Source organism: Austrofundulus limnaeus, unplaced genomic scaffold, assembly GCF_001266775.1.
Source record: "Austrofundulus limnaeus strain Quisiro unplaced genomic scaffold, Austrofundulus_limnaeus-1.0 Scaffold108, whole genome shotgun sequence".
NCBI lineage: Eukaryota > Metazoa > Chordata > Actinopteri > Cyprinodontiformes > Rivulidae > Austrofundulus > Austrofundulus limnaeus.
In genome coordinates this window covers 782,216-798,424 of record NW_013952510.1, presented here as the reverse complement: position 1 = coordinate 798,424, position 16,209 = coordinate 782,216, and the positions used below count along the sequence as shown (strand labels likewise).

At 37.5% G+C, this 16,209-nt stretch overlaps 1 protein-coding gene across 1 annotated transcript in view; it reads left to right on the top strand.

Moving 5' to 3' along the window:
• The window catches only part of ngfrb (nerve growth factor receptor b), a gene marked incomplete in the record, with an annotated part of 33,598 nt that overhangs the window by 12,423 nt on the left and 4,966 nt on the right, over positions 1-16,209 (top strand). The window contains 1 exon segment of the mRNA XM_014013945.1: positions 15,401-15,635. Within this exon segment, the coding sequence (XP_013869399.1) occupies positions 15,401-15,635 (235 nt within the window).

Sequence of the window (16,209 nt, the reverse complement as noted above, 5' to 3'; positions counted from 1 at the left end):
GTTTAATGTTTATCAGTACATTTCAGAAAATAATGAACTTTATCACAATATGCTAATTTTTTGAGAAGGACCTGTATATGTAAAACCCAACGAGTTAGAATTTTTTGTATAGGCTAATGTTGATTAGCTGTGACAGCCAACTTGAACTGGGTTGACTGAAAACATAAAGTCTAGAAAGTCAGTAATTACTTTCTGAAAGTTTCATTAATATTCATCCAGTGAATTCAAAGATATTTTGGTAACTGACAAGATTAACCTAAGACTTTAAGTAAAGATATTATGCAATGTGTTGTACTATGTGCTGGGGATGATGCTATACTACCACTAAATTTTAGYTCAGTATTTATAAAACTGGCTAAAGTTTAGCTGTTTTACGATTTCCTACGGGGAGTTGGCTGTGGGGTGCATCTTGAATTGACTTGGCTCCAAATGTCATTCAGTTGTAGATGAGTGATTACTCCCTGAAAGTTTCATAAAAATCTGTTAAATGGTTCATGAAATATTTAGCTAACAATTAGATTTAAAACCAAATACTAAGGTAAAATTTTAAACAGAGACCTTGCATGGCTGCTGTTCACTCAGATTTTTAAGATGTGGGATAACCATTTATGCCACACTGACACTGGAAAGCTAAAAACTGTAGTGTACTGCACATGTAATGGAAAAGCTTCCCAACAATTAGCCATGGAACRACCCCCTCCAAACACAGAGGAAGTTTTCTTATGAACTTCGCTGCTGAATAAAGTTGATTGACTGGGTTCACCGTTCAGGGTYATGCTGGAGTGAATAGAATAAATGTGAGCACATTTTTGCTGTGCGGACACTGGACTGTCATTTTGTCAGCAGTATAATCAGTCCATCAGTATAAGGCGTTGTCGGTCCATCGGCGCAAATGCCAYGCTGAAGCCTGTCTCATTGTCTTCAYGAGCTCAYCCCATCCMAAGAAACAAGGACCACAGTCTTGTTAATATTAAGGGTTAGAAGGAGGTCGCATCACTGAACAGAGCGTTGGATTTTTGTTTTTTATACCATTGCACCCTGCGGGGATCACGCTCCACATCACAAATTCCTTATGACTACAGTCACTCCTCATGCCAATGAGCTGACACCGCRCAGATCAAATCAATGCTTTTTTGAGATGACAATAAAAGGAGCTTGTTGATTAGACATGCATTCTGTTGAGGCAGTGGGGCTGAAAGACGTGATCACGGTGCCAACCACAGTCAGTCTTGGACTAAAGGGAGTCTTTTGTACCTCTTTCATGATCCTRTGTGGCCTGCAATGGCTTTAGGTTTTATTAGGTTTTATTTAGCCAGTGGAGCTACTTGAAGATGCTAGCAAAAAGTGGAACAGACAGAAGGTAAAAGAGTCTGCTTTGTGTGTTTATTTCCAGCTGCGGAATGACAAAAGTCAGATGACTTTTTTTTTCAGTGTCTGTGCATCTATCTGTTAGCAAAATATTTTATGAACCACTAGCTGGATTTTAATKAAACTCTYAGAAAGTAAATAGGCTACTGGGTGTACATTTTTAACTGATTCACTTTTGAAGTCAACCCAATTCCAAACGTTCGCCAGTTTACTGACATTAGCAAGCATGTAAAAGACTACAACTTACTGWATTTATTCAAGTATAATACGTAAAATTTAATTCATAAAATCATCCATAAAGTTGGGGTGTTAGTATTATACTCAGATAAATATTTTTACCTACATATTTTAACTGAAATATCGGCTTCATTCGCAAAATGCCTGAGTCCGGAAATGAGACCGTGTTGTGAAAAGCAGTTGAAACGAGCTTACCTCTGACACTCCTCCGTGCTTCAGAGCGAGATAGTAACAGATCCAGGCAGGCGACATGATGTGAAAAAAACTAATAACATTAGCATGTGACCGGGCCGCTCCTTGAACAACAACAAACACATGTTCATCTGTAATGGCTGCCGTCTACCGGTGTTCTGAAAAGTTTGTATCCCTGAAAAAAGTTTCCCCACCAGAGGGGGCGCTCGCGAGTAGGAAGTAATCTGCTTTTSCCCCASAAGATGGTCCAAATCTCATGTGAAGTCTCTGACTTTTGTGTTGGYGCMTCCTGGTGGACTATGTGTAAAATGCCAGAATTCATATGATGCTGCTACAGCTGATATATATTTGTTGTCAAAATACCTTTTAGAACATATGTTGTTAAAATAAAATGAACAGTCCAATGATCATTTTACTGATATGTATAAAGACAGCAAAGACTGAGAAATCTTGAAGTCTGAATGAAATTGGAGGTAGTTTGAGGATTAAATTTTTTATGCTTTTTAAGCTCAAAAGGCTGGGGGGGTCGTATTATACATGAGATCGTGTTAGACATGAATAAATGCAGTACTAAATCTTACAAATATTAGCCTAAAGTTTGGCATGGCAATAGCTTAGATTGATCCCTAGCGCACGCTCTGAGCACGTGTCATTGCACAACATCTTTATTTATAACTTTAAGCATTAAACGTTGGAGTCAAATCTGTTTGTCTGTTAAGGCAAAAACAAATCTCATGAACCAATAAATGAATTTGAATGAATCGTTATTCCCAGCTCATACTTTTAGAGCTTACATAATGTTAATATTAAGGTTTGACCAAAAGGACTGTGCCATTTCCTCCCAAAGTAGATCATCTTGATTTAAAATTCGGGCATGAATCTTGGTGGACAATATGCATTCCTGTAATGAATTCTAGGTTTTCATTGCATAAATTTTAATTATCTTATATTCAACCTAATCAGTACAATGTGGCCATAAGAGATTTGTTTTTGGTCAAGCTCATGCCGTTATAACATATTGTGTGGGTTAATGCACCAGTAATAAATTGCACATTGTCTTCATGCTTTAAAAGCTGGGAAAGTCGACCACAGACCGATAAAGTCACTTGATAAGCAAAACTGGACACAAATATTGATGGTGCTGTAAAACTTCTATTGAGAATGATGCTTTAACAGCTTAACCCAACTCTCTGAGGGGGAAAAGTGTTGTTTGTGAGATGATTCATCTAAGAAAAAGACGTAAGAAGCCAGAACTCCAATGCTAATACATCCTTCAGATAACAAACAACTATATATCATGATGAATGCGAGTTAACTGCGATTCTAAGCAGAATGACTTACAGCCTGTGAGATTTATTATGATATGTTTTTCCTTCGCTTTAACCCACTTATGTGCCTTTTATTTTGAATGTAATCTGTTTAGTGAAAAACAAGCACTATCAGTGCTTACAAATCTGTGGCGCTGCCAGATGTCCATATCCATTAATGTTGTGGAGTTAGGCGACACAGGCCTAAAGGCTAAACACAGTCAGGACTGAAGGTGGAAAAGGAACACACAGAAGGCCACTGCTTATGAAAAGGCAAGCTGTAACTTGAGACACTGGATGCATAGTTTGGTTGAAGGTGGGAGGAACATAACAACACTTTATTGAGGTTATTTCTCAGTAGAAAACTGGATTTGCTACTTTACTGTTTTAATTATATTTGAGTTAGGGTTTTGGGTGCATTTCTYCCTGAGATGTTTTGGCAGCTTTTTTATGTTGATGGGAAAGGCCTTACAATGTGTCTCAACCCCTCTGGTGGGCTTAATTAATGTTTTGAGTCATGTAAACTTTAAAAGATAATCTCTTTTCACTCTGCTTTGAGAGTAAGACATRCTAATAACAAGCAGATTTTGCAAGGCTAGATCCACAAAGTCGCGGTTTGAAAGATAAGATCCTTATCTTAAGAAGCGTAATATGACTTCTGGTCTTCTGAAGGCCATTGAGCAAGGTCAAAGGTTGGGAGGTTTAGATTGTATTTGGGGGGTGGGGATGATCAGGTAGCATGAGCTCCCACCAGGGATGTGCACTGAACAACAGCTAATAATCCTTTTACAGGTCAAAACATCAAACCAGCACTGGAGAATGTGGGGGAGAATGATGAAACTAATTATTCAAGTGCATATTGTTCCCAGAAAACACAATCCAAGCAGATCAATATTTTATTTATTTTTACTAATTACTAACTATTGCTTTGTTTTTTAATACAGCCATATACAAATTAAAGGTTAAAAATGGTCTTGTAAATATGTCCTATCAAACAAATTTTGTTTCTGACACATAGATAATTGAAGCTAATCTTTCACATTACACATTTAATGCTACAGTATTCAGGGAAGATGTAGGGCATCCGATTTTTGACCTTACACATTCAATGTTAGATCTCAGAGATATGTTTTACCTGCCTGATCTTACACCTCATACATTTAATTTGCACATTATATGTATATACGATGTGTGACATCACATGTTTGATCGTACACATTAAATATTTTGATCTTAACATCAATGTTTTTAAATCTTACACATCATTGGTTTGATCTTACACATTTCACATTGATCTTACACATAATCTTACATACTGCAAGTTTGATTTTACACATTATATGTTTAATAATAAAAATGTATATAAGAAAAACAAACAAAAAAAACCAACGCTGTATCTTCAGGATACCCAAGCATCAGTGTTTAATAATCCTTAATCAGTTGTCTGCTGAGCAAATTAAAAAATATATATTTGTCCACTCTGCTGGATGTGTGGGTTTACTGCTGTTAAGTAAAATATGTTCAAGGTGAAAACTTCGAGGCAATTTAGACGTGCTTCGAGTTATCTGATTGCAATTRGACAGAAACCCTTTTAAACCACTTTAAACAACAGATCTAAACAACTTTTAATATGTAGACCTGAAGTGTTCACATTGTAAATGCCATTGAAATATTTTTGTTACCTAAACTTCACAATAAGGCAGGATTGTGTTGCATACCAGTAAGTAAAAATCTCTTTCAACTACAGTAGGCAGCATTTTTGTCAAACTAAACTGCGTGAATATATATATATATATATACACTGTATATACGTACGTATTTCTCTTGGAGACAAGGTAAGCGTGTAATAACCCTGACTTGAGAAGCTGTTGTTTGTGGTGCAGAGAACAGATATACAGTAGATGTAGAACTGTGATAAGGTATTTCCCTTGCAGTGCTGAAAGCTGAAAGAGCCGTGCTTTAGTGTGACTTGTAGGGGCTGCTTGTTCYTATCAGCTGGAGGGCTTTGGCTAAAAGCCTTCAGGGCCAGCATGACTTACTGAAGTTCTTCCACGAGACTGTACCCAGAACTGACAGGACTACAACCTGATCATTTCACTTTAAAAACAACAGGTGTCGCTTGTATACAGACATATTAGTTATGCACACAAAGAGGAAAGTTCAAGGGATTAGTTGACTCTGAGTCACAACACAGGCACACAAACAGAGCCATGTGTGTGTGCTGCTGAGCACTGAGGCCAGTAAGATGACTGACTGAACGTTACAGATGGAAAACTGAAGGCTCAGAGGAGGGGAAGGGGAAGGAAAATTGACTGGTTCAAGTCAATTTTGTTAATGAGTTGATAGTTGAGAAGGGCAGGAGCTGTTTCCTTCCTGAATTTAGACAACCTTAAAAATCAACAGCGTGCCCTCTACAAACCAGAAGGCTGGAACAGGTAAATGACACGCTGCACAGTACTCAGGGTTGGACCTCTGTAGCAAAAATGAGAGTTAAAAATTCAAGGAAGGTATCTAGATTAGATAAAATAATAGTTAAGATTGTCTAGTGTCACAAGTCAGTTGTTTACATGCATGTCCACACCTAAATCATTCTAAAACACTGAAGCTGGACACGTCTTAAGCAACTCTTCGGTCTCTTTAGGAGTAATGAATCAGTGCCAACAACAGCTTAAAGGTATAAAGCAGCATAAAGAGAGAAGTATACTCATTGAAATAAATACAAAAAATAATCAGGAATGCAAAATATATATTTTGCTTGGTTTTAAATAAAAAAAACTTGTTTCTGACTAAGTCTGAGTAGGTTGGTTAGTTATGTATAGTATGCAGACAGAGGCTATACTGATTGTTGCATGTTTGTTTCAAATTACCAATAAAAAAGAACAAAAGGGAAGGTGGGGTTGATATTCTCCCTGAATCCAAATRTAGATGATAGACTTAATCCAAATCACCCATCACCTCTGATGCCAGAGTCTCAAACTAAGATCATTTTAGTTGAAGAAATAATAAAGTTGTACCTGATTTGGTCAAACATTGATATCATTAGATAACATTACAGGATGTTATGTTCAAACTTTGTTGCAAACGGCTCTAAGCATGTCATTTATTTGCCCAGTATCTGTAAACTTAACTTAGTTTGGATAMTTTTTATTAACTAGTAATGTTGTTTGGCTGTGGTAGCCATCTTGAATAGATACAAAAGTTATTCTGTTGTAGATATTCATCCAGTCCACACACACAAACATGGGCAAAAGTAATATTGTCTGCCTTCAATATTTGGCATTTGAAGATAAACATGGATTCACAGTTTTTACTAGTTTTACTAGAAGTACAAAAATATGAGAACAACTTTAAGTATCGGTCTTTTTCTTCAGCTGTCTCCCTCTCATAAGCTGTGTTTCCATTGACCATGAAAATGCGCAAATTAGAATTTTGAAAATAAATTTGCTCAATGGAAACACGTCAATTTCGGAGAAAAAAATTTGTTTTTTGACAAAATGTTTTTGCGCTAGGATGAGGTGATATTTCGGCCGTATCAAAATTGGTGTTTTTTGCAAAACTGCAATGGAAACACTTTTTCGCATCACGGGAGTCACGTGATCAACAACCGGCTGTTTCYATTGGCGAAAAAGACAACGACAAAGAAGACAACAGGAAATAGAAGTAGTAGTGATATCACAGAAGTAGTAAAATAAAGTAGTAAACTCACCGGCTACAATTTCCCAAAAAACACAGCATACGTAGCCGCTCCCAAGTAGGGGCTTGTCACTGGAAAGCCTCGATAAAAGACGCCGACGTCTCCTCTGATGATGAGCGCTAGTGTCGCGGTAGCAATATGCTATGTGTTTACATCCGTTGCCGCCATGTTTGTAATGACTTATCGCAAGAACAAGCATATTCACACGTGACTTTAATAGCATTTCTTACTTAATGGAAACACTGCAGTTGCGAAACTGTGTTTTTAGACATTAACAGAATATCGACAAAGTTTTACGTACATTTGCAATGGAAACACAGCTATAGAGACCTAACTTCTAACAGGGTAGTCATGTTGTTGAGACTTCACAATACTCCTAATGTGTCTTGTTAAACGTTTGACAGACAGAAAGTAGAAGACGAATGGGGAAAGCGATAAAAGGAAAAAATGSCATCGACATTCCTGATTTTAGGCCTTGAAAGCGTTACCACATCCATCCTGGAAGACGCGAAGAATCCTCATCTCCAGTCTGACGTGAAAATTTACTGTCTTTGTGACACACAGTCACTGTCATTGTGTGGCTCATAGCTTGGACCGTCACATCTACTGAGCTACGTCTCAATCGAGTCGGGCTGTATGACCACAGCTGACCTTCTCTCTTTAACCCCTCTGCTCCCTGTTCTACACAGAGCGAGCTTTGTGTCGACGGGGGAAGTGTTAAAGCCGACTGTGTTACTTTCGCTGCTGCCAAACATGTGGTGCACCCTGACGCAGTCGCCTGAGGTGGCCAGCCGAGTGTCAGGAATTTGCCCCTGACATTCTGAGGGAAATTCTTTAGAGGGAAGTTGGAAGGGATTTATGTGAATGAGCCTCGTGGCAAGGGTGAGAACAACACTCGCGGTGCACTCGTGCTGTCAGTTCATTGGTTCAAAGTCCAGCTGAGGTTTTGTCTTCATGACCATTTAAAGCATGTCAATGAACCGGGTCTGTTTTCCGTAGCTGCCATCAGTGCTGAACTAAGGGAGAGAATGTCATGTGGCATGGACTTGTTTTGTTTGTTTTGAATCAAAAAGAAGTCAATTGTTCAAGAAGCTTCTAATTATTTGTCATGATTTTTGTCGCAATAATAGCTATTCTTGTGTTCAGACATGTCAAGTTTATTATGGGCACTGGTTTTAGCATTTTACTTTAAAGGGAAAATTGTAATAAGAAGGAAAAGATACATTACGCTGGACAAAATAAAGTGTATTTAGTCATGACACGTACTGAAATGAAACAGACCCCTGAAAAGGTATTTCCTGTTGCTGTTTTATTTCTGTTTTAACTATTTTTAACTGACATTCAGAAGAAATAGGACCAGCTTATGAGTCTAAGATCTCTACTTAGAAATGTGATAACAAAGAACTTTATATAATTTATTTACCCTCACAGTTTGAGGTAAAAACTGACACTTTACTTATATTCTATATTTTCAAGATAAATAAACAGATTAGAATGTACTTAAATATGTTTTTTTTTTTGCATTTACTTATTAAACCACTTGATCATTACCTGTAAAACAATACATGGCACTCCAAGTTCTGCTTTTATCGTTTCACCCCAGTCTTAAAGTTAAATGCAAAGTGCCTTAAAGGGATAGTTCAGATCTTTCAAAGTGTGGTTCTCTAAAAGAGGCAACTGACTTGCAAACCTAAACGAGGAACAACAAATGTAAAACAATCAGAACGGCACACAGGAAGACGAATGGAGAGCTTCAGAGGGGAACGAGATGGAGACAATGCTTGTGAGAGTGGAGAGCGAGAGAGCAGATGCAGAGAATGCGGATTGGTCGATAAAAGCGATGGAGTTACTCTTCGGCACTCTCGGGTTTCTCGAGTTGACCTCTACGAGTGCTGATCGCGTTCTGCCGCAGAAGAGGAGCACACACACACACACACACACACACACACACACACACACACACACACACACACACACACACACACACACACACACACACCCCTTAAATCTACCCATCCATATGCATGCAGGTTTAGAGGTGTGGCCGGAACACGCAAAGAGACAGATCAGTTTAGGAGCAGTCGGAAGGACAAAGTGTGACAAAGTAGGAGGAAATCTATCTAAAGCAGATAAACAAAACATGGATATAACTTGTGTGTTTTTTGCACTTGATCTTGTTAGAATAGAACACTTTGAATGTTTAGCAGAATATAAAAATACGATTAATTGTTTTTGTTCGAAGGGGATTAGAAGACGTTGCAGCCAATAGAAAACGAGCCCCTCCTTTCTTTTGCTTGTATGCTGTTGAAACATCAACACCTGATTGCAAAAGTCCGCTTGAGGCTGGAAGGACAAGTTCAGGTTTGGCTGAACTTAAGTTAAACACACACTCCCCTTGTACACATGCATGTAACAACACAACATCTTTCCATATAATTACTTAGTTAAAGTTCGGAAAGAAACACATTGCTGGATTTCCTGTTGTTATTTCACTAGTTCAGAAGGATAACGTTCTAAAATAAAAACATAATAAAGGTTGTGTTACTGTCACAGTTGAGTTACAGTTACAGTTAACAGAACCTACCAATTTAARAGCTCCACTCCTTTTAGTTTAAAAAAAAGTTCTAATGACTAGTTAGTGTTTTATGACAGGAAGAACACCTGTGATATGAACACATCGCCTGCAGGATTCATGGGAGTCTCCTGTTTTAAAGTTTAAAGCTGTTTATTATGTGAAAGCTCTGTCTTATCCCTCTAAAGCACTTAAACTTTAAAAACCTACACTAGATAGGAATTTTACTTTAAGGAAAATTTACATTCAAACCGATTTGTGTGTTTTAATGACAGATTTGTGCAATTCTGTTTTTCAAGTAGAATAAATGTTAATTTATGAAAAAGTTTCATTACAATTAAAGACCTAGCATTCCTTAAAGAAATGCATATTGCCCCCTGAATTTCATGTTAGAGTTTTAAACTATCATTTTATGTTGAGAAGGGACAGAGTTAGCCATTTTGGTTAAACCTTGAAACAAATGTTATGTACAACCTCAGCTGATATTGTGAGATGTCTCACTCTGAGTATGTGTTGTGAATAACTCTCAGCCACTACCACTTTAAATCTTAGCTCAATGTCTGCATAGTTGACTGACTTGTACATTTTTTTGCATTATGTGTTGAATAGTGGTGACAGTCATCTTGAAATGAAACCTAATCGATTGTAGATGTGTATTCCTTTATTACTTCCTGAAAGTTTCATTGAAATCTGTTCAGTGGTTCAAGAGATATTTTGCTAACAGACAACCATGTTGACTCTAACAGTTAATGCTACAAATGTAAGCAGAAATCTTGTGCAATGAGTTGCTCTCGCAGTTTTTATTGCGATTGACTCTTGGCTACAATCGTACCAAATATAAGCACAAAATCTGTGAAACTGACTGAGTTATGGCCATTTATGTGTTTTCTAAGATAAAATAGCTGTGGCAGCCGTCTTGAATTTAATTGGTTCCAAACGTTAACCGGTTGTAGATGTACTTTTAATGATTAATTCCTGAACATTTTATTAAACTTCATCCAGTAGTTCATGGGACATTTTGCTAACAGACACATATCAGCACAAAGTTGTCCTCCTTCACTTTGTCGCTGCAGGGAATAATTAAAGTAGTCAACCGTGATTATAGATATAATAGATGTCTGCTGTGTTTCAAAAAAAAGTCTCGGAATGATAACCTTCTCGACTAAAAGAACCGGTTTGCTAAAAATTAAGTGGAAAAAATACCAGCTGAGTTTTGAGAAGGAAGACTGGCAAGGAGAGCAGTGATTACAAGAGGGAAATGAACTGTGGTTGGATTTAAAATATAAAACTGTTGGGTTAATGAAAATTCTGTCCAAGATTAAAGAAAAAGAGGGGAAAATAGTTGACTTAATGAGAACGATTTACAAAAGAGTCTGTGGCTGATAGGGGCATAGGTAGAAGGGGGGATGAGTTAAAGGATAAAGAGAGAGAAGATGGGGAGGGGACATGWGTTCAGGACAAAGGAGATTTCAGTCAATGACTGGTGTCCCATTTCGTGTGTACATATATGTGTGTGTTAGACTCAACGTGTAAAAGATATCCGGCCTGAGACAGAGGAACTGTGGTGATGGTGATAGTAGTGAGGCTAAATCTGCTCGTTTTGCATTGAAGCTTGCAACCTGATATGTCCTGAAACATCAGCAGATGCTCCAAATGTTTCGTTTTTTTAACTAAAATATTGTTTAGCAGGGCTTGAAACTGACACAACAGAGTTTAAAGGAGATATGTGCTTTTAAATCCTTCCTTTCTACATTTAAATCATTCAGTTGGGGTTTATATAAAGTGAAACGGCTTTGGTCTGAATTCCTCTTTATTGTAGCTCCACAAGCCCCTCTTTTGCCCCTTTTCTGAGATTTGTCTTAGATCAACTTGTTTTGAGGCCGTCTCTTTAAATCCAAAGAGGAACTTCACATCGTGCCCCCCTCCACCTTCTAGAGTGGTCTATTGTACTTTGAGAGAGAGAGGGGSTTACGACTATTTTGGGGTGCAGCAACTTTTTTATTGACAAAGTAATTACAAGATGTCAATGAGGGAAGACTTGTCCATCCAGCCTTACATGTTGGAGGCAGAGTCTGACCCAGAGCCAGAGGAGAATGAAGACCACCAAATTGTAGTTGGTAAGGGACCTTATTTGGCAGTCCCATTAAAATAATTCAGAAAGAGTCATAGAAAAGAGAAAAGTGAAGAGGTTAAAAATATGACCCACAAAGAATATAAAGATATTTACGCAGCACCAGGAGAAAATAAATGTAACTTTTCTGCACTTCYAGAGAATCCAAGTACACAACAGCTAAAAGGTGGATTTTGGATAACATATCCCTGAAGAAATTTATTGTGTTTARTACTGATTTGTTGTTTTTGTAGTTGATTCTGAAATGTTTCAGTCATCAATGTTGAATGGTTACTTATTTTTATAATTAAACTGTGATATATTTAGTTTATACTGTACATGCCTGAAGCATTTAAAACATTATTTCACATCAGAACACATATTTATTGATTAAAGGATCTGGTCACGTGACTGGAAGATAACCCAATTAGCATGATAGTTTGTCCTAGGGAAGGGCCAGACCCTGGAAAAAAGTGTTTAATAAGTGGCTGAATTTTCGGACTCGTGGCCAAATGCAGAGACAAGCAAACAAACAAAGAAACAAAGAAACAAACAAACTGCATTTGCTTCGACTGGAGTTTGTGTGTGTGTCATTCTTACATTATCATTCAAGTCTTATTTGATATATATTCCTGGTCCTCGACACACACCAAAGTGCATGAACACAGCAATATTTTTCATCCCCTTTAAGAGAAAATTGGCAAATGAAGTTACAGAGTCTGAGTTCAGACCCACCTGTTAGTAACACTCTCTGCACTAACAGTAACAGGATAAATACTTTATGAATGCACTCAGGCACAAAGCAGCGTTTTAAATCTGATCAACTTAACACACTCTATAAACTCCACACTTTTTTAAAGTCACACACCTGCAGTGTGAGCAATTAAGAAAGTGGAATTCCCTGTCTTCTCCATGAGCCCCTCAGAAGGTGGAAAGTATCTAATTGCCATTTTGTTTCACAGCTGCTGAGCTACAGCTGCTTTAGAACCCACAAAGGAAGCACTGATCAGCTGTCTCCACAGTTTACAGATATTTTTAACACCTTCCTGGAGACGTCTCATGTACCAGACTGCTTTAAATCTCCCTCCGTCATTCCCCTTTCTCAAAAAAGGCAAGACCCACGAAGCTGTTGATTTTTACTCTGACCTCTGTAAGGAGTTAATTTGAGAGCCCGTAGACACCGTTGTTCACTTTAACCTACTGCGGGATTCTGTTTGTGGATTTGAGTTCTGCTGAGAATTTTATAGCTTCTGCCAGCTACTTGTACGCAGTGTTCTGCTGTCCTGAAAGCACAGGAAGGTTACTTAACAAACCCAAATAGCACATCGCTTATTGAACTGTGCTGTTGACAGCTTCACTGAACTGGCACGGGCAAAAAATAAGGTTCACAAAGCCGAGAACAGTTAAAGAAACAGGCATTTGTAATTTCTTAATACCGTCATTTGAAAATTAATGGATTTATTAARTGCCATAAAACAACTACTGAGTTAGCATTCACATTTTTCCTGTTTATAGTTTYATTTTCATGTTTTTAGACTCTATTTCAGCTCATGTTCAATTATTTTTAACCAGCTTGTTCAAGACATTACCAACTTTTGGTTTTGGGAATCTTTATAGTTATTGAACCAGGGGTGCCCAACATTTTCCTCGAGAGGGCCAAAATGAAAATCTATCCAGGGCTGTGGGCCAAATGCAGTAATACAATACATGAAATGCAAATACTTTTTAAGTAAAGTCCTTTATTTTTAACAATTATACTATGCAATGGCCCTCTTTTGTTTTAGTCTGTGCACTTGGATAAAGTCTGCCATACTCTCAAGTAGCAAAGGCTCATGGGATATTTCATAAATTGATAAAATATGAGTTTTTGTGGCCTTATCAAGTGTGCAAATCTACATGTGGGGTTAAATCTGATCTAAATATTTCTTGTTGTCATTTCATGTTTCATGTTTAATCCTAATAAATCAAAGCTAAAGTCAGCAGCATGAATGAAAACTACCTTCACTACAGCCTTTAATATAGTCATTTGACCAATGGAAATACTGTGTTTCTACATAGAATAACAGGTTATAACCTTTTAAATTTGGCAACTGTTGGTGGGCCAAATCAAATGGCTTGGCGGGCCAAATTTGGCCCACGGGCCCAACTTTGGGCTTCTCTGAACATTTGAATATTTTTTTCTCACTGAAATAAATGATTTCTTCATATTCTTAAAAACAATCTGTATACTTGCTTCATTTATAGCTTTTAGGTACTATTTTACAAAAATTAACTTTTAGGTATTGCTTTGCTCATTTTTAGCTTTTAACTATTCTATAGCCAGTTTTAGCTTTCAGCTCAGTTATTTTCAAAATTTTGCAATGATTTTTTCCCCAAATTTGTCCTTTAGATACTGCTTTGCAATTTTTAACTTCTAGCTGTTTTCCCCMAAAAATGTTATCTTTTAGTCATTGTTTTGATAATTTAGCATTTTAACTTTGTAAAGTTTAGCTTTTATTAGCTACTGATTAACTAATTGTAGGTTTTAGCTATTTATCAGCAACTTTTGACTTTTAGCTACTGTTTTGATTTTTTTTTTAATTTTTTGTTTGTTTTTGTAGCTCCTACTTTTCTGTTTTTCTATTTTAGCTACTGTTTTATTTGTTTTGGACTTCATAAACAGTTTCGCTGTTTTAGCTGAAGCTATTATTTTGCTCATTTTAAATATTCTGATMAGTTTAACACAACAATTTAAGTTCTTTAGCTCATTTCAGTAAACTTTTCAACACTCATTAGTCACACGGCATCTTTGCTGAAAATGCTATTTCTCTAGTTGATAATAGGGACACCAACATCGTCATCAGACCATGAATTAAAAAGAGAAATGAGCTACCTGACAGACACATTTCACAGTAGATTGATATTTTGTAGGTTAGTGTTACTGTTGCCATAAAGCACTTATCACACCCTCAAAATTCCTTCAGCCAAACCCTCACAAGCAGCTCGTCTAACAGCAGTTTTTGCCTCATGAGTGAAAAATGGATGCCTTGCACTCAGCAGCTCTCCTGAGGTATTTAGAGCCCTTGGAAGCCAACAGGCTGATTTCCTGTTAATGATGTGAGTAAGTGTAAATAAGTGACAGGCGAGGATAGGTTTCCAACAGGACTGCTAATGGTCTGAGCAATGTGGGCAGAAGTGGATGGACAAACTTGCTCTTGTTTTTATTAATGGTTCCTTGGGGAAAGGGGGTGGGAAATGACCATTATGGGGAATCTAGTGTGTGTGTAGATGGGTGGATGTGCTTATTGTGTTTGTCAGCATGAAAGACATTTATGGTATTTTTGGATAGAAGTTGAAAAAAGTAATAAAAGCTTGGAGACAGGTAATTTATTTTTAAACTTTAGATTTTGTTTTCCTGCCATAGTTTTGGTCCAGAATTTTTTTGATTGGCAGGATATAAAAAAAAAGTGCAGCATTCTTCTCCATCTGCAGCAATGTAACCTTTGGTCTGGAGGAGGTTACCACTGACTTCAGCCATTTGGCTTTGAGCAAAAAATATCCCTTGACTCGATGACACGTCAGGCTAAATCTGAAATGTAACAGAAGTCACGCAGAACTGTCGGAGGAGCTGTAACTTTATATTGAAAARCAACAAATACAGAGGGTTTATTGCTCCACTTGAGATTCCCACAGAGCATTTTTGTTTAACACAAATTCTTTTAGCTTTTTTTGGAAATTTGTTTTAGGTCAGATTTGATTTGTGTTCAGAGGAACCTGAAAGAAACAGATGTTCAGATGCCACATAACATTATTAGCGGTGTTGACCAAAGTGACTATAATTCCTCATTTCTCAGCAAACGATCTGAGTTTCAAACTAAATCTTTTTATTGGAGTATGAGATACTCATAAAAATTGCATCATCACCTCTTTGTCGTTTCCAGCACCCTACTCGCCACCCTCRAGCACGCCTTATACTGACTTCGTAACACCCATCGATGAATACTCGATGCCAGACGTCTCCCCACCAGAGGACTCGACAGAAAGCAGCCCCACCACGACGAACGGAGACTCTCAGCAGCGACTCTACCAGGGACTGAACGACAAGCTCATCCCCATATACTGCTCCATCCTGGCTGCTGTGGTCGTCGGCCTGGTGGCCTTCATCATCTTCAAAAGGTGAGCAGGGCTATGCAGCTCATAGGACAGTGTCTCACAAATTAAACCAAGACAAACGTTGAAAAAGATTTAATGTACAGTACATGATTTTCATTATTATTGTTATTAATGCTACTGTTTTATGTTTAATAAGCGCATCTGCTGCCTTTCTGAATGAGAACAGTTTCTTCTGGGTCACAATCTGGTCCTCTGTTTCTTCTCTGAAACTCCCAGTAAATATTGGATGAACAATATGTCTAGACTCTTATGATTTACTGGTACAGAAATCTGCTCTTCAGACCTTTTGCGTTATTATCTGTTGAAAAGTCAATTGGCACAGATATTGAGCTAGATTTTGCTGTCTTAATACTCATTCCTAACAAATAAGCCAACTAGAAGCACTCTGAGAGTGCAAACCTTACAGGCCGTACAGTATGTTTGTGTGTGAGTGTGTGTGTTTGTTTTGTGTGTGATGTGACTAAACACGTAATAAATTACATGCAACAGAAGGAGTGAAACAGCATCAGAAAAAGAAAACATTTAGCCATAAAAAAACAGAATAAACATAATTGTTTAAAAAAAACTTAGCGTTATC